The sequence below is a fragment of the Myiozetetes cayanensis genome, unplaced genomic scaffold (genome assembly GCF_022539395.1).
Source record: "Myiozetetes cayanensis isolate MyiCay16 unplaced genomic scaffold, myiCay2020 scf34, whole genome shotgun sequence".
Lineage (NCBI taxonomy): Eukaryota > Metazoa > Chordata > Aves > Passeriformes > Tyrannidae > Myiozetetes > Myiozetetes cayanensis.
This window is the reverse complement of record NW_026087566.1, coordinates 3,030,871-3,048,736: the sequence shown is the minus strand read 5'-3', so window position 1 is coordinate 3,048,736 and position 17,866 is coordinate 3,030,871. Positions and strand designations below refer to the sequence as shown.

The 17,866-nt window shown below is 46.2% G+C and overlaps 1 protein-coding gene across 6 annotated transcripts; it reads right to left on the bottom strand.

Annotated features, from left to right (window-relative positions):
- Positions 1-609: 609 nt before the first annotated feature.
- On the bottom strand, positions 610-16,024 carry SMARCE1 (SWI/SNF related, matrix associated, actin dependent regulator of chromatin, subfamily e, member 1). Of its 6 annotated transcripts, XM_050327531.1 has the most exons (11): positions 15,941-16,022; positions 15,173-15,223; positions 14,706-14,749; positions 11,729-11,833; positions 9,371-9,451; positions 8,110-8,241; positions 6,377-6,548; positions 4,564-4,736; positions 3,480-3,581; positions 2,780-2,990; positions 610-2,084 (listed from the first exon to the last, which is right to left on the bottom strand). In XM_050327531.1, the coding sequence occupies exons 2-11, from the start codon at positions 15,177-15,179 to the stop codon at positions 1,873-1,875; spliced, it is 1,239 nt and encodes a 412-aa protein (XP_050183488.1). In that variant the 5' UTR covers positions 15,180-15,223; positions 15,941-16,022; the 3' UTR covers positions 610-1,872. The 6 variants fall into 6 exon arrangements, with proteins under 6 accessions (XP_050183488.1, XP_050183490.1, XP_050183489.1 ...); XM_050327533.1 differs by lacking the exon at positions 8,110-8,241 and having other exon boundaries at positions 15,941-16,024; XM_050327532.1 differs by lacking the exon at positions 11,729-11,833 and having other exon boundaries at positions 15,941-16,020.
- Positions 16,025-17,866: the final 1,842 nt, after the last annotated feature.

Genomic DNA, 17,866 nt, shown 5'->3' with positions numbered 1-17,866 from the left:
TGCTGAGGACCTGCAGGTGGGCACAGGGTTGCTCTGAGGCAAGGGCTGGTGCAGGAGCACAGCAGAAGGGCCACGTTTCTCCCGAGGCCGGTCCCTCTCCTGCACCAGCTCCCTGATGCTCCAGTCCCTCATGGGCACCTCTGCCAGGCACCACGGGGCTGGCCAGAGCTCCAACACTGCCCACGGGCATTTGTTCAGGTTCTCATGTGCTCAGAGAAGTGATTTCACCCGTGAGGATGACACCCACTCCACTCCGCTCCCCCAGGGACACACCCTGCGCTGCACACACCCGTCTTTGCCAATAATGAGTTATTTACATACACCTTGGGAATTTGGAGCAGATGAAAAGCACCCCACCCCCCACCACCCCGCCTGCAGAACCCAGGGCTGCTGCAGATAAAAAGGTGTTGCACAACAAGGGTTTGCAGCACCTCAGGTGTGGAGTCTCACCTGAGCCCTGTGGGGGTCGGCCCCCAGTCCAGGCAGTACAGTATCTGCAAGAAATCAAATCCCATGTGTTTATTCTCCTCTGGCTTGAGATGGAGAACAGCTGATGAAAGCTCTGAACCAAACACTGCCATTACCTTAAAAGACAAGAACAGACCACTGTGAGTTTAAAAAAAAAAAACCAAACGTGTTTAATTTTATTCTTTTTTAGACCATTTAAAAAAAAAGACCAAAAGGATTTAAAAAACACCATCTCACAGACCCACTGCTCTGTAAAAACACATTGATTCATTGAAGCATCACGTGCTCTCTCAGTTGTAAAGTCAAGAAGTTGCCTGTGGCTGTTGTTGCAATTAAGTGTATTTTTGTTTTTTTAGGGCTTTTGCTTATATAGGGCAAATTGTGGCCTTTTCTTGAAGTTCCCAGAGGTTGTGAAAGCTCATGACAAGCAAAACTACTGTTTTTTACCATTTGTGCCGTATCAGTGACTGCCTGCTCAGAGAACACGTGTTTAAACGCTCTCCTGCTCTGTACTGTGCCAGGGCTCTGGCTGAGGCCACACCAGGGTCTCCCTGTAGCAAAAAAAGGAGTTAATTGGTAAAGAAAAGCAAAGGCTTGCTGAGAGGAATCCTGCACCACAGAAAAAAAAAATCCCTGAAGCTGTGTCATTTACTGCAAGCCTACACTGAGTCCTTTGGAACTGGATCTCCTGACACGCTGCACGCAGACCACGAGCAGGTTTCCACCACTGTAGAGCAGCTCCTCTAGAAAAACAACCAAGTTACACCGAAAAATCCCTTTAACTTCATCTTTCAGCCTCATTCCAGAGCTGCTCCTGAGGACTGAAAGCCTTCTTTAAAAGCAAAGACCGGGGCAGCTGCAGCAGAACTTTCCCCTGGCTGGCCACAGCACTGGAGGGTGCAGCAGTGGTGGGACAGGAGAGGCTCCAGGTGACATCAGGCCTTTGCTCCACAATAACATCAGCTTTAAACGCCTCAGTCATGTTCCAGCCCCTCCAGAAAGGGCTGCAGCCTGAGAGAGGCACACCTGCAGCTCACTGCTGCCACACAGGGACAGGAAGGGCCTTTGGAAACACCGCCAGTCATGGCAGTCACGGAACGAGAAGGAAGAGAGAAGGCCTGATTTCTCACTTAAACCTAAACCCAAATCTGTCTTTCTAGGGAAGAATTCCAAGTGATACAAGCCTCTCTCCACACTGCAACAGCTGTGCTTAAGACACAGGAGGTTCCTTTTCTGCCTGCTGCAGGACCGGCCCTGTGGCTCTACAGGGCCCCTCACATCGCTACACCGGTAACCTGACGCGCCATCAACCCCCGGGGGGATCCTTTGGAGGCAAGTGACAGAGGCAGGGGAGGTACAACAGCCGTTCTGAGATCACACAGTACTTCATTACAGACACAGTGGTTACTCCTTCTTGTCGCCCTCCTCGGCCGTGGGGTCTGCGGGCGGCTCCTCCACGGTCGCGCTGTTGCTCTCCGAGCCCGTGTTGCTGTCGCTGGTCCCCTCCTCGGCCGTGCTGTCCACCCCCTCCTGCCCGCTCTCCTTGTCCTCGGGGGTGGAGGTGCCCTCCTCGCCGTTCTGCTGGTTCTCTGCGCTCTCCTCCGCGTGAGGCTCCTCTGGAACAACACATTTCTCGGCGTCACTCGCGTGCCAACGCGTTTGTTTGGGTTGTGCAACTGGGATTTGGCTTGTAACAAATCCGAAGTGTTCCACGGCGGTTGTGCCACTCAGAACGTGCAGTGGCAGGCACAGCTCAGGGACCTCGGTGCTGAGGATGCACCTGGTCCTGCCACACAGCATCCTGATGTCACCCACAGCTGCCTGACCTCAGAATTCCAGCCATAGGAAAGCCATGTGCCTTGTTAAACCAGAGACACTGGAATTCAAAACTCCTCGTCCCCCTTTCCTTATGCTCCTGCTGTTCCAGCAGTGAATCACTGAGGTAGCATTCACTGAGACCTCTGAATCCAGCAGCATTTCCTACTGCCACTGTCCAGAGCACAAAGCAGCTGGAAAATCCACCTGAGAGCAGCTGTTCCATCCTCCTTGCTAGACACGGACACTGGGACGAGAAAACCCTCCCAGTTGCTCCCAGTAAACCAATGTCTAACTCAGGTTTAGAGAGCATTTTTTTTGCCTTGGGTACATCACACACAAAGCACGACATGGGACTCTGTGTGTTCTTATCCCCTCCCCTCTTAAAAATGAGTAATTAAGTAGAAAGCAACTGTTCTCCTGGCTGAGCTGGGGCTCCTCAGAGACCCTCTGAGGTGCTGGGAGGATTCCACAGCAGGTGTTCAGGTGCAGTTACCTGTCTCCATCGGAGTGCTCTCCTCTTCCTTCTTCTCCTCCCCCTTGCTGGCTGCCTGCTCCTCCTCAGCTGCCAGGTTGTTCTGACTGCGCTCGGCTTGCTCAGCTGCCTCCTTCTCCCTTTCCTCCTGCCTCTTGCGGGCCTGCTCCTCAGCCTGGGCAATCTCAGCTGCGATTTTTTCCATATCCACTTCCACCTTCAAGCTGCATAACTAGAAATTAAGAGGAAGAAGAAAGCTCTTTTACTACCTCAGGCTGAAAAACAAAACATCAGTAAGCCCCGAATATGAGTTCAGTATTTCTGTGTGCAACATAACTTTGATTTGACAAAGTTTGTATCAAAATCTTCGGTCATGAGGGAGATATAGGCATATTAACAAAAATAAAGGGGGAGGGGATAAATAAACAACCTAGAGGTTGTTATTTGAACACAGCCAAGGAGAAGAGTGTGTCCTCCACAGTGGCTTCACCTTCCTTCAGGTGCTCCTCCTCAGGTCCAGCCTGGAGGAACCCTAAACTCTACTGGCCCCATGTCACCACTAAAGGTCCCTGAAGGAGCAGGAAATCACCCTGTGCTTTTTATCACCCACCCCAGGGCACTGCCTCAGCAGCTGGGTCATTGCACACAACTGAACTGACGCACTTGTACCAGAGGGGAACCAGCAGCTTCCTCACAGAAAGTGAAGCAAAGTGAATTGTACCCTTTTAAGCTCGTTGTTGAAGGACTCTGTGCTTTCCAAAAACTTCCTCTTCTTTTCCTGGTGACGCTCCTCAATTTGCAGCAGCTCAGCTTCGAGTTTACGCTGGAAGTGAAATGAATGGCAAGAACTTCACTGTGAAGTCACCTGAGAACCGGGTAAAGCTACAGCTTATGCACAAAAATATTTCTATGGGGTTATTTTTAAATATTGCTCTAATACATAAACATCCTTCTGCCTGCCTTGATCTGACAGCCAACAGCTCAGAAGTTCATACTGAAAAGTATGAACAGTAAATGGGTCCATGCAGCAGTTCAGGCATATTGTAAATGATGCTTCCAGCATCAAATGTGCACATTTTCTTTCCTATTCTGCACCCCTCAGGTCTGGATATACACAGCCCACAGGTAGAGGCACACTCCCACATCAATTACATTCTCATAACACAGACCACAATTCAAAGGAAAGAAGGGAAACCACCCCCTCCACCCTCCAAATAATCTGTTAATTAAAAAAACCCAACACACCTCTACCTAATGCTTGTCTGACCTCACCCACACGCACACTGACCATGCTGACAGGGTTCTTTTGGTAACATGAGTGTTTGGAAAATACAGGCATGTGCCCAGTCAAAGCTGGGTGCAGGTGTGACCTCACCAGATTTCCTCGTATGAATTTACCTCTCAACTAGGAATGCTACAATAGGGACAATTTACTGTAAAAAGAATTCATTGCAAACAAGGTAATGAGTTGTCAGGTACCCAAAATCACAACTCCACCTATTACCCAGCAGACTTATGCTGTAATAATACAGAGGGCTGTATGTCAGAATGAAAAGCTATGGAATTAATACCTAGGATATCCTACAGAACAAAGTACACCTTAATGTGACCCTCAGCAACAAAACAGCCCAGCTGGTGAAGTCTCACATCCTGCAGCTCCCAAGCAAACCCAGGGATTAGCTCTTGGAGTGCACAGAATGTGACACCCAGCAAGAACAGTCATGTAAGCGATCAAATGATCCGAGACCTGGAGTCCAGCCCAACAACCACCACGTTTCAGCTGCATCCACGTCCTTCCTCTTTACCTGATGAACCATTAGGGACTGAACCTGGCGCTTCAGGACTTGCATCCTGGCCGTGGTGACCACGGAGCGGACGTCGGGCACCACGCTCTCGCTGAGGATCTCGCTGATGAGCCGGTGGTTGCGCTGGAACCGCGCCGTGGCCGTGTGCTTCATGGAGAACCCATCGTCGTAATCTGCAACACGAGGCCGGGGTGGGGAGGGGGGAAAGTGCTTCAGTGCTTCAGTGGCACGGGGAGCCCCGAGGCTGACGCTGTCCCCACAGCGCTGTGTGGGATGGTAACCCTGGCACATCACGGAGCGCCCGGGAACACACAGGGAGCACCAGGGAATTGCACGGCGTTCCCCTGGCACAGCTCTCACAGCCCACTTCACACGCCTCTCCCACAGCTGAAACTGCCACTGGCCTGGCTGCTGACTGACTGCCTTGCTTTCCAACGTTTCCCACAGTAAGAGGGAATATTAACGCAGTGAATAAAAGAACCAACCCTGATCAATCACGTTAGCAGAGCGAAACCCAGTGCAAAATGCAAGCAGGACAGCGACCCCTCTGTAAACAACCTCTGTAGCACAGATCAAAACCACTTACTTTTTGAGACACTGAAGGACCGAAAGCATGAAGCAGTGATATACATGTTTGAGCATCACTGAAAATTCATAGGAATCTATTAGGAGTACTCTATTTATTTATTCTATCTGTTTATTAGTAAATGCATTTCTCCAAAGAGAAATCAGTTCAGCAGTAAGTATGAATTATATCCCAGAACAACGTCACGTAGGAAAGTCCAAAAGCTGAATTAACTTTACATCAAATATTCCTAACAGAGGTGACCCTCCAACTATTCACAGAAATTTTAAGGAGAAGCCTAACAGCACACCAGGAGATACTACCAGAGGAGAGAACTAGTCAAATCAAAGTTTCTGTCCCCTTTGTTTTCAAAGTGTTATGTTCATTTTCTCATTGAGGTATCTGTTTAAACAAAGCAAAAAGAGATAATGGCTGGTTCTGCCCAAGTTCACCTGGTCCAGGCAGCACAGAACAGAATCTCAAATCCCCAAGTTCCAGCCAGTCCAACACTGAATGTATTTACATAAATGTTGCAATTACCTCACACAGGGGAAAGTGCTGTTTGCCATGAGCTTTATCTCAGAGGTGTGCTTTTACGAGGGGGAAGGAAAAAAAAAAAAGGGTGTAACTGAGTACATTTTTCACCCTCAGGTTTCAACAAGTATTCGGTGATGAATTTAAAAGCAGCCATGAGGTGTGTGGGGCTGACTTTTCCCACTGGGTGGGGTGCATTTCCTTGCAGTCAAATAAACTTTCAGAATTTTCTCATCAACTTGTCAGCAGCAAGGGCACCTCACTCCCTAAACAATCTCAAATGACAGTTGTTGAACACACTGAAAAGTTCAGGTGCTCTTAATCGCACCAGAACTCTGCCTGTCAGATTTATGTGCTTCTGTTAATAAAGCACAACATTCCACCCAAGCTGGATTAAATCAGGCATCTAAGCCTTTTCTAATGCATGTGCTAAAGCTGTAAGCAGACTGATTTGGTTTGAACTGTAAGCATTACTTCACACTTAATTAAGAAGGGTTGGAATAGCTTCTGCCACGGGTGCCACCTTACTTTTGGGAACAAAGTCAGCTTTGTTACGGAGTAAAATGCGATAATCAGTATCAAAGGCACCAGAACAGACAGGCAGTGAGGTTAAGCGCTGTGGAAGATGGGCAGGGGTGGTTTTGTGTCTCTCTGCTGCTGGTCCTGTACTGAGCCTGTCCCACTGGCAGCGCACTCAGGCACTGCTCCTCTTACCGTCGGGGTCCTCGGCGGGCTGGATGCTCATGTAGGGCTCCCCCTTCTCCATGCGCGACTGTCTCTGCCGGCTCTCCTCCTCCAGCGCGGCCTCGGCGCGGCTCTTGGCGTTGATGTAGGCCAGGTAGGCAGGGGAGTTGTGGTAGGCCTTCATGGACTCGTTGTACTCGATCTGAAACGTGACCAACACACGGTTTTGATCGCACCACCGGGCGACTCCCGCCCCCGACACAACCGTTGCCCCCGTGCAGCTCACAGGGCTGTCCTGGGCCCGCTCTGGCTGACACACCAGGGACCGGGTTCTCCCAGCCTTTCTCTTTTACAACTCAGAACTTCTTCCATAGTGTCCGTTCGTGCTTTAAAAACACGGCTGGGCCTTTAGGTCCGTTTCAGTTTTACTGCCTGAAGGTCTTAGGACAGCTCTGTTAGCTGAGATTTCAGACTCAGAGCACCTCAGAACAAGGCACTTATGATCAAGCTCTGGTTAAGATAAAATTAGCAAACGTACAATATTCTCAATGACTCTCTGGAGTTCTAACTAGATCTGTGATTCTGATTTTCTTCTCTTTCCTTACTCCAGTATGTCATGAACCAGTTTTCAAAATCACTTACGATTTGTCCATTCTTTGGCCCATCCCTGCACTGGGATGACACAGGGAGCTGCAGCCAGACTCCTGTCTCCTTCTGCAGCAGGATGGCAGCACTATTTTCACCTTCTTTGAAATACCTTCTCCCTTTGAACTGCTTTCTTTAATCTCACTTTTAAGATTTTTTTTTTTAATAGTGATTTAAGGTATTTCCAATGAAAAATGAGATATAATCTACAATATTGTTAAAGGTACCTAAAAGTCTTGTTTTCTTTACGATCAGGACCAGAATCCTCCTGCCTGGGCACTGCACAAATAGAAACCAGCTGGCCCCTGCCCCAAGGAGCTTACAATCTAAACATCATTAGAAGGTAAAAGATAAAATTCCTGCTTTGTTTGTTTGTTTGTTTTCAGCTAAGAGCACCCAGTTTGCAGTACTTCTCTACTGCCTTGGCATAGAACCAGCTGAGATTTGACCAGGTGTCCACAGCCCCAGATGCCTGCCAGGCGTAAACACAGCACATCAGCTGGACAATTCTCCCCTTTGTACCTGAGAAATCACAAGAACAGCCTTGTACAGGTGCTCAACACTTACCAACCCAGACATGAGGAGCTGTCGTCTCTTGTCATTAAGATCAGTAAAACCAAAACAAAAGCACAAGAAAACCCTAGAGGTGGCAGCATTTTCTATTAAGAAACAATACACTAATGCCACAGTGTGGAGTTCCACCAGGTTACACCAGGAAAACCAAACCCCACGTGACTGGAAGTCTCTTATGAACACGTTCATGACAACAGCAGTAGTTGCAGAGCACCAGTTTTGAAAGAGGGTTTTGGTGTTGAGACAATCTTTTCAATACTGATGTTGTACAATCAAATCCATTCATTAAACAGTTAAAATCGACACTCAATTATAAATACATCATTCTGAATTAGGTCTAAAAACTGACCAGTCACAGTTGATGCACAGTTATTTTAAAAAAAAAAAAATCTAAGAGGCGTGTCAGGACAAACTTCCACTTAAGTTACATACAGGGCTCTCGTGAATGCCTCAAACACCCCTGCATGGGGAAGATGAATTTTTCTTCTCAGACCAGTTCCTAGAAGAATCAGCTGTAATAAACATCCCAGATTTCTTCCATTTACCTTTTCAGCTTCATATTCATTCAAATACTCTTGCTTCTCTTCATCAGTGAGATCTCGCCACATTCCTCCAATAATCTTGCCAATTTCCCATAACTTCAAATCGGGATTGGACGCCTTCACTTGGTCCCAGACCTTAACAGAAACAGCTGGAGCTTTACTAATGATATCTAAATACTTCCAAATTAAACATTTTATATTGTCATCTCAGTGTTCTTTCTGGAATCACCACGAAAAACAGGATTAAGTTAGGAATGAGTCTGTCTAAACTATCTGGATTATTTTCTGGGGTAGGAAGTCAGTAGGAAGCCAGCTACTGAACCAGGCAATTGCTGAGTGGCTTTGGTCTCATGGGAATATTGCCTTTAACCCTCTCAATTCTCTTCTTAAATGCACATCGCTGCATCTCGGGGAAAAAAAATGCTACTGAGTAAACACATCCAGCAGTAGATTATGACAAAGAGACTGAGCTTTTCAGATCAGAATGTAACATTTCACAATATTTCAGTCTTGCTGATCAATCTGAGTTCCAACAAGTTCTGACTCCACCAAAAAGGTCTCTAACTTTATAGGGAAAAAAAAAAAAAAAAGGAGAGCTGCCAGTGTAATTTCTTGCTGCACCACTTGATTTTTTTTTATTTTTTTTTTTTGTGTGTTGATGGTTTTTTTGGCCTAAGACAGACAGGCTGGTAAAGATACTTTACCAGAAGTGGAAGAAATTCCTTCTGGCTCACCTGCTTCAGCCAGGCTGCCATGCCCTCCCCATGCCCCATCAGACTCCAGACTCCACAAGAGTCTCTCTCCTATTTCTGTCACACAGTTCACAGAATAGCGAAGCGAACGTTGCCACGGGCTAGGGTGGTGAAGGAGAACATGCAAAGTCCACTCATTGCTACTCTTCAGTCCAGCTACAGCACTGCACCAAGCCCAGAAAACGCAAGGAATACTTCCTTTATATAAAAAAGTTCTGTCAGTAAGTCACAGGAACTTCTGAATGTGGCGGGGTGGATCCTTGTCAGCAGACAGTGGTAGGAATTAGCATTTTAGCAATTTTTTTTTTTAACCCCCAAGAAAGTGGCAACTGTGTGACCAGACTACTGCTGCCTTTGTTCTGCAGGGCAGACTCTGGACTTTACATCCCCTTAAGAGAGCGCAGGCTGTTAGGAGTCAACGTTTAGAAGCTGAAACTAAGATCATAGCAATTAATTGTTAGCACAAACCAACACTGACTTTATTAACTGACGGACACGGTAATAATACCCACCTTCCGGCTGTACCTCATGTAGGGCATCAGGGGCTTGTCTGGGGGTTTGGGGGGCTTGGGAATGGTAATACCAGAGGAAGCCTATAAAAAAAACCGGATAAATCCATTCGTTAATGGGATTGCTGGGCAGTTTCCACACGCTCCAGTGTTGGAAAACACTCGCTCTTCGTGCATTCACACACCCCCACCGAGAGAAGCAAACACCACCACTTAAAAAACGACCCAGTCTGTGAACAGGCACTAACTAGAGCTGGTCCTCATAGCAGTGATTTCCAACCTCAGTTTGCCCTTTTCTCTCTGTAAGTTTACAGAGCAGTAACTAGGCAAATCCTCAGAAGGGCTCCATGTTCTTAAAACTGAACTACACAGCTTAGGAACTGCCATGGAGACACCAATCCCAGCAGGCTGGTTTTTCCTCACTCCTGGTGAGCGATTTATTTTCCCTGTTTTGACAAATTTAATGTGGCTACTGCACAGGTGAAAAAAAGATAGGCAGGAAGTTTTAAAGCACTAAGTTAGAGATGTACCAAATAATTTTAGCAATTGCCTGCAAAATTCGTCAGTGGTAATTTGGAGCCAATTAACAGACTCACGATAAAAAGAAAACCACCCTATGCAGCTGAACTGCAAAATGTGTGCTCTGCTTGTAGCCAAGCTGTAATTAATTGTCCCAATTAGCCTGTAACATGCTCCTGTGCTCTATCTTCCCTTGGCTTTGACACTGTCAGGCACTGCTGGCACTACACAAAAGGACACTGAGCACCAACTGCTGCTGGAAAGCTGCTGCCTCCCCTCGTGTCCCCTCAACCCACAGAACACCCCACAGGGTTTCCTCCTAGAACAGTGCAGTGCCATCACAGCCCCTGTCACCTGCAGGGTCTGAAATCCTCCCCTCTTCCAGCACTTCCAGGAGTTCTGTTATATTAAGTGGGTGCATTTAAATAAAAATACAAAGGTTCAAGACCTTTCAGGACTGTGGCCCACAGATCAACACTTGTGTGTAGCCCCCAGAGGCCCACGTCCCACATTCGGTTTTCCAATTTTAACTCCCAGTAAGTTTTTTTTTTCTTTTGTTCTGCTGAATTTATGGAGCTCTATGAACAATGCATACAGAACTGTGTATAAATAATGTGCATGAGGTATATGCATCACCAGAATGTATACATAGATACACGTACAGATGGGTTGGAAAAACATTAACGGAAACTGTTCAATGCTTTTAAATTAAGAGGGACTTAAAGACACCATCCATATACTGGGATATGCATGGCAGAGCAGGCTGTGTATGTTTGTGACATACAGAAACAATGGAAGTTCTCAGACAAAACCTGACTTATTCTCGTGTAAGGAAATAGTGTCCGTTCAGTCAATTCCAGCTTGTAGGGGAAGGTCCTTTCTGTAAATGCTTTAACAAATAGAATGAACTTCATATGTGAAGTCTGAAAGAAGGTTTATATGAGAGGCATAAAAGGAGTACACTTCCATTCAAAGCACCACGCATTTTGGTCCTTGAGAAATCTTGGTATTGCTTTGCAAACTGATGTTTCAAGGTACAAAGTCTTACACGAAAAAACCCTGAAGTTTTGAGATATTAAAAAAAACCCCACATCAGGGGTTTACTCTGTTGTGTTATGAAAATGTTACATTTCCCCAGTCTACTTTTTGTTTCCTAACTCCATCCAATTCTCAGCACTTCATCCGTGTTTGAAATGAACCTGTCACCTCCCTCATCACTTGCCTCCTCCTCACTTTGTTTACTCCATGAAGAATGAATGTGACATCCGTTTCCCACACACTGACATATGTAAGAGCTGAAAGGATTCTGTTTTATTATCACCACACTTTTGTTGAAAAAATAATGACTGAACTTGGGACTGTGCAGTTATTACCAGTCTAAGCCTGGAAAGAATAATTAAGTCTTGCACCTCTCGTATGGCTCAACAGGATGATGCAACGACTATCAACGATCTCCAGTTTGCAAAACGCTCTTCCTTATTTTTGTGCCAATGAACCTCAGCAAAATGAGCAGTTCCCCCCCTCCAACAATTCGTACCCAGCTACAGAACTCCTCCCTACGCATGCAGTGGTCGCTGAAGACCACAAAGTCTGTCATTTTTGGAGTTCTGCATCACAAACCATCACCAGTTCTCCCTGCTGAGTAGAAGCTCATTTTCCTGCAAAAGGTTTCATTCAGAGTGAAGGGGGAAGGGGGGGAGGGTGGGGAAATAAGAGTCAGAAGTGAGTTGGTTCTTTTAATAAAGAAGTGGCAGCAGCCAAGACTCCGAAGATCCTAACCCTAAAGCCATTTCTGGTCAAATCCTGGTGTTTGCTGGAGGATGTAATAGTTGATTCTCCTACCGTGACCCGGCTGTTGGTGCCCGGGTTCCCTCCCAGCCTGTAGTTGTTGTAGGCCAGATGGCTGTATGGATTGTATCCCACAAACCCTGGGGTGCTGGGCATTTGCTGATGGAAACAAATGAGACAAAAACACGAATGAGAAATGAGCTCAAACGAGGAAAACACAGAAATGAAAATGAACTGCAATATGGCATGCAAAAGCAACCAGAATTCAAACAAGCAATGAGGTGTAGCAGTCGGTGTCTTCCCAACACACACAACTTACTCCAGTACAAACCTAGTAAGGAAACAGGACTTTTAAGCAAATGTGTCACTACAAATTTCTGTCTGAAGTTGGTTGATTTTATTGCTATTAACTGTGCAACTTATTTAAACGAGTATTCTGTAAATCCAGCTGATTGCTAATAAAATTTTCCAACATAGGCCACCAAGGAATTCAGAAGACTCTTATATCCAAAGGGTGAAAGTTACAGGGTGACACAGCACCCAGTGATGGGCCAGAAATCCCCTGTATCCACATTTACACCAACGAAAACCCCTGCCTGATTTTCCTCCCAGCATTCTGCCTTCCCAACAAACGTGGAGGGGGGAGGAAATCTCTCAAGGCACCATCTGTGCACCACTGCCAGTGGCTGAAGACAATTCCCAGAGACATCCCTCTGTCATAAGGCAGACTGAGGAACTCTAGTTCTGCAAAAAGATCTACAGGTTAGAAACTACAAACTAGTCTGAACAGACCACCCAATCCAGGACAACTCAGAAGTTAATCAATACATCTTCAGTCATTCATGAAAGTGGATCGATTTGTTCTCACCTCAGTCATGCAGAGAAAGATCTGAGTTCTTTACACTCCCTTCTCACTTATCTAAGGACACCCAAGTGTCACTGGGTTCCCTATATTCCCCCTCCTCGCTTAAATGTCTACCTTTTTCCATTATCCCCCATTTCCCAATCAAATTTTGTTGGGAAAAAATAGATCAGCTATTTACCAGTGACCGTGATTAAACCCTGACTGTCGTGGTCCTGTCACTCCATTGGGATTCATCAGAGCCTGGAGTGTTTCTAGACATTTGATTGCCATCCCCACAGTGTCCCTCTCTCCAGTAGCCTTAGTAAACACTCCTACATTCTTTCCCAGGGATTTGCTGGCTGGACCTGTTCTAGATCACAGTTACAAAAATTCTACAAATTGGTTCAGGACTCCAAGAACCAAAGCATGACACACCCAGACACTGAACAGTGTTGCCCTAGGAGCTGACTGCAGTTAACTCTGAAGGTTTCAGGTAAAGGCAGACACACTGCAGGATTTTATTAACATACAAGTGCAGAGGAAGATTATCCTTTAACACTCAGCCTTCCATAGAGATTTTATTGCCAAGCTTTTTAACTCAGTCACAGCAGCTGACATGTGCTCATCTGTATGCCTGGGTTCATGACATACACACTCACTACTTCATAAGACACCACTTTACTGTAGTTTTTTTTTGCATTACCATAACAACAGGTTTTGCATAGGTTGAACTACACCTCTTCAATAAAACCAGGTGACAATTGTAATCTCCGTCTGCTTAATTCTTTATTTCTGCAAGACAGGATTTTAAACGTTACCAGGGAACTACCTTGCAACACATGGAGACTTTTTATTTTCAGCTACAGTACTGCAGTTAGGAGAACTACTGGGACTTTGTCCACTGCAGCACCTGGAACTGGCTGTGGAAGAACAAGCAAGGTTATTTGGCTGCTTCATGACTTGCATTAACAGAGCACAGACCATCACCTGAAGGACTGCACAAAATACGATATCAAATACAAGAAAAGGTGCTTGTTAGACAGGCAAGGCACATCACTGGCTGCAGTTCTGATGTGTTTCAGGCATCCTTCTGAGGGGCTGCACCACAGCAACACAAACAATTTAACATCTGTGTCCATGCTACGTCCCAAAGGAATGCCATGTGTGTGCACAGCTCTCCAGGCAGGAATCCAGGGCTCAGGGTGGATCCATCACATCCCTCCTAACACTGGCACAGGTCTGTGCAAAATGAAAACGCTGAACAAACTACGCAAACCAAGTTTTATTTGTGTAAACTTATGAAAACATAACTTGGATTTATGCACTGTATCATTTTTAAGCCTCTTTACAAGTAAAGTATGGCACAATAAATTTGAAGGATCACATTCCATCTAATTCCCATCCTGCAGAGACCAGGGACACACTATTGGGCAACAGTTTTCCAATCTTCTTTGGTTTAAAAAAATAAAAATCATCACTAGAGCATCTTTGCTCATTCTTCTGTACAAAGGATTTATCGTAAAATCCAAACTATTCAGAAATGTGACCAAAGAGGAGCATTTGCTTTCAAAGAGTTCCCTGCCATCCAGGAATGTCACTGGAGAGGATACAAAGCTCCCGCTCATGTTTCCCTCAGTGTGATCCCACAGCACTTTACTAGAAAGTAAAATACTTCCCATGTCCTGGACTCCAAAATACCAGCGATTTCAAGGAGTGCAAGGCTGGCATCAGGAGTGTTTCACTGTTCTGTCCCAGTGTGACAGGATTTTGCACATTCCTACATTCCACTGAAATGCAGCTCAGGACAACAGAAACATTTTAAAAAAAAAAACAAAATGCACTGTCTGCCCATGATTTGGGCACAGGCTCAGTGGGAAGTTTTAGAATTAAATATGTGAGTTGGTTCTTAACTACTCCAGCACTGCTGCAACCCCCTGTGAATCATTTCAGACAAGTGACTGCTCACAGAAAATTCAGTGCCTGCAAGATCCAGCCTCAAAGGCGAAACAAATTTATTCAGCTCCTCTCTCGCAAAGTGCTTAAAAAAGAATGGGATTAATTTAAACAGTTCAATTCACGTTAATTAGTGCCTGTGTTTCCGATACAGGAAGGTGATGCCACTCCATAATTATTGCTCTGGGAAGTTACTAAAGGCTCTGTGTTAATGAGAAAAATCACTATACTTACGGTTGCAGGAGCTGGGGTGGGAGGTGGGGCATAGGATGGCCTTTCTGTTAAGATAGAAAGGTAAGCACAATTTTTTTTTTTCTGGAAAATCTGAACGAATTCTTTATAAGGCATCTGCTGTGGCCAACATTTTTAAAGCAATTTACAAAAAAAAACAAGACAGAAATTCTACCGGAGACTGGAGAATCTATATGTGCATTTATATGCACACCAATTACAGGGAGGGAAAGCAAAAATGCAGTCAAACAGGATTTAGAAGCTGTGATATCTGGATTTCCCACGAAAGCAACATGCCAGGAATCAGCCACAGCGCGATTTAAGGCCAAGAGTTTGGTCAGGAATCACTACACTTCCTGTATTTCCTTTCAGGAACAATGGGATTATCTCACAAACAGGTTCTGCCGAACCAGATCTTTTAACTCACCAAGTTAAAGGAAGGAAAAAAAAAAAATCTGAAAAAAACTTACTTGACATTTTGATAGTCAAATTTTCAGCCACCTGACATTATATTTGTACTTCTGCAAGACAAAAGAAGATCACGCCAGTGAGTGCTGTGCCTCTGCTCCCCCAGATCTTTGAAGCTTCAATTAGCATCGTTACCACCGACTCCCAAAGAGTTTGCCAATTTCGGAATAAGGACAAAAGCGCATTTAGAAACTTGGGTGTTATCTCTTTGAAAAACTACTGGACTTTCCAAGGAATCTGGCCTTAAATAGCTGTGCAAGAGCACGCAGGCTTAGACTCATCTTCATATTAAAGCTTTTAAGTAAATATATATATTTTTTTCCCCATTAAGGAATAAAAAGAACACACCCCATTATTTTACACCGACTCTTTCAGAAATCGGGCATTAATGCACAAACGACCAAATCCACGTATCTGGGCACATAAAATAACCACCAAAGCCCGGCAGCGGCGGTCTCACAGGCCAGGTTTTAACCTTCCGGCAGCGAGGTTTTACACCGAGGTGTAACCAAAAATAAAATAAAAAAAAAAGGGCTGTAACACAGTATTTTTTTCGGCTTTCCTCGGCCTCAGAACCGCGGCCCGGGATGGTACACGGGGAGCTCGCACCGGGCCGCGGGAGCCACTCGGCTCTCCCCCCCACACCCTGCCCGGCCCCTCCGGCCCTGCCGAGCCCCGCAGCCCCCGGGAGGCTCCGTTTCACCCCCGGGAGGGTCCCGTTTTACCCGCCGGGGCCCCGCTCGGCCCGACCGAACCCACCGCGGACTCACCGGCGGCCGCGCTCCCTTTGTTCCCCCGGCCCGGGGCGGCGGCGGTGCCTGCGCGCTGCGCTCCGCACTTTCGACACAACCCCCGCCGGGGATCCTCTCCCCGCCAGCCCCGCTCACAACGGCGGGGCCGCCTCGGCTGCCCCGCTCCTACCGGAGCCCTCCAAGAGGAGCCGAGCCCTCCCTGTGCCCTCCCGGGCGGCGGGAGGGAGGGAGGGAGCCGTGGCGAATCTGCGGGACTCCACATCGCGGGGCGGCCCCGCCCGCCATGGCGGGCGCGGAGGCGCCGCCTCACGAGGGTGAGGGGGCGACACGGGGGGGGGTCCCGATATAAATACATAATATACATCATGATTGTGGTCTAAATCAGCGCGACCAGCTCGAAATAGTCCGCTGCTGAGTCGCACAGGGTTGTAAACTGCCCAGTGGAGCGGTGGAATTGCCCGCAGTCCCTTGCAGAAAACAGCCGAGGTACCACACGCTCAGTTAAAAAGCAGAAAAAACAAACAGTGAACCATGTGGAGCGGTGGAATTGCCCACAGTCCCTTGCAGAAAACAGCCGAGGTACCACAGGCACAGATAAAAAAAAAGCAGAAATAACAAACACGGCGAACCATGTGGCTCTGAGGGGGTGAGGAGGATTCAGAGCTCAGCACTCAGCACAGGAGCCTTTTTTAGCACTGGAGATGGCCCGAGTGACTGAGTGAAACGCGACAACTCCGGCAGCGAAACCCGAAAAGTTTGATGCTGAATGTTTGACTTTGAAATGGAAGGTTTGAGATTGAACTTTAAGGTTTGCTGTTGAAACGCTCTCACATGGCCAGTAAGATGCATTTCCGGACATTCACGAAGGAGGATTATGAAGGTGGATTTGAAGGAAAGCCAAGGGGATGGTACCTGCCTAATCCCAAAGGGCGGTAGAAGGTGAAAAGAATTAAAACTAATTCAACATGAAACCACGCTGCTTCAAGTTGGGGCCGTTTTCTCTTGGTGCCTACAGTTGCATTAGGCCACTTTGCTTTCATTCTTAAATAAACTTATTTTTATGAACAGATAGAGACAAGAGCTCTGCCCTCCTCTGCTCAGCCCACGCCGTCTGTGCCCACAATGAACATTTATTGACATGCAGCACAATAATCTGTGACTTCAATTTGATATTGAAAGAAAGTCAGAATTGAAAAGGTTCCTCAGCCAGCCATGTATCAGCCATATACCCTCTAATCCACCACCTTCACCGAGGCAGAATGTTTGTAAAGAAAAGGGGAGAAACTATTAGTTAAGAAGTGAAAAATAACCTGGTTTTCCCCCTGGTTTCATGAATTCATCTCTAGTTTATTAATAATACTTTTGTTGATAGTGTAAACTTCATTTAACGTTGTTATAAATTTCCACGGCTTACCAAAATATTTATTATGGTGTTCATTTACTGACACATTCCATGCTAATAGTTCTGAACAATTACATGTTTTCAAAGACACTGATGTATTCCTCTCTTTGTTTTATTCCTCTTTTTTGCTGTGCTCTTTGCCTCAGTTCCATGTTGTGATAGTAAAGGGTTTGCCTGTGTACACCTTTTAATGTCCTGTACAGTGTGTGAGTAGTTTTACCGATTTAAAGGAACTGTTTGTTCTGCACTGTGCTCACTTTGGAGGGGGATGATGTAAAAACTTATTCTTACCCAACTGTTTTAATTGCCAGCAGCTTCATAAGCTCTGGAATGAGGACAGACATTCACTGGGAAGTAGGTTGAGACAATGAAACTCGTTTTTAGCATCAGCTCTTTGCAGCTGCTCGTTGGCAGAGGCTCAGCTGGTCTGTATTTTATTAGCAGCACAGAAAGGAAGAGTTCTGTGCCATAATATCAAGCTTTTCAGCATTATATTTTTTTAATTCAGCTTTAACATGACCTAAAATGAGGCTGAGATGTTG

Coding starts and splice junctions, on each gene's coding strand:
- SMARCE1 (XM_050327531.1), bottom strand. Junction 11,834..14,705: donor CCACCCCAGCTCCTGCAACC/GTAAGTATAGTG, acceptor TGTTTCCATCAG/CAAATGCCCAGCACCCCAGG. Junction 2,991..3,479: donor TCAACAACGAGCTTAAAAGG/GTACAATTCACT, acceptor CTTAATTTCTAG/TTATGCAGCTTGAAGGTGGA.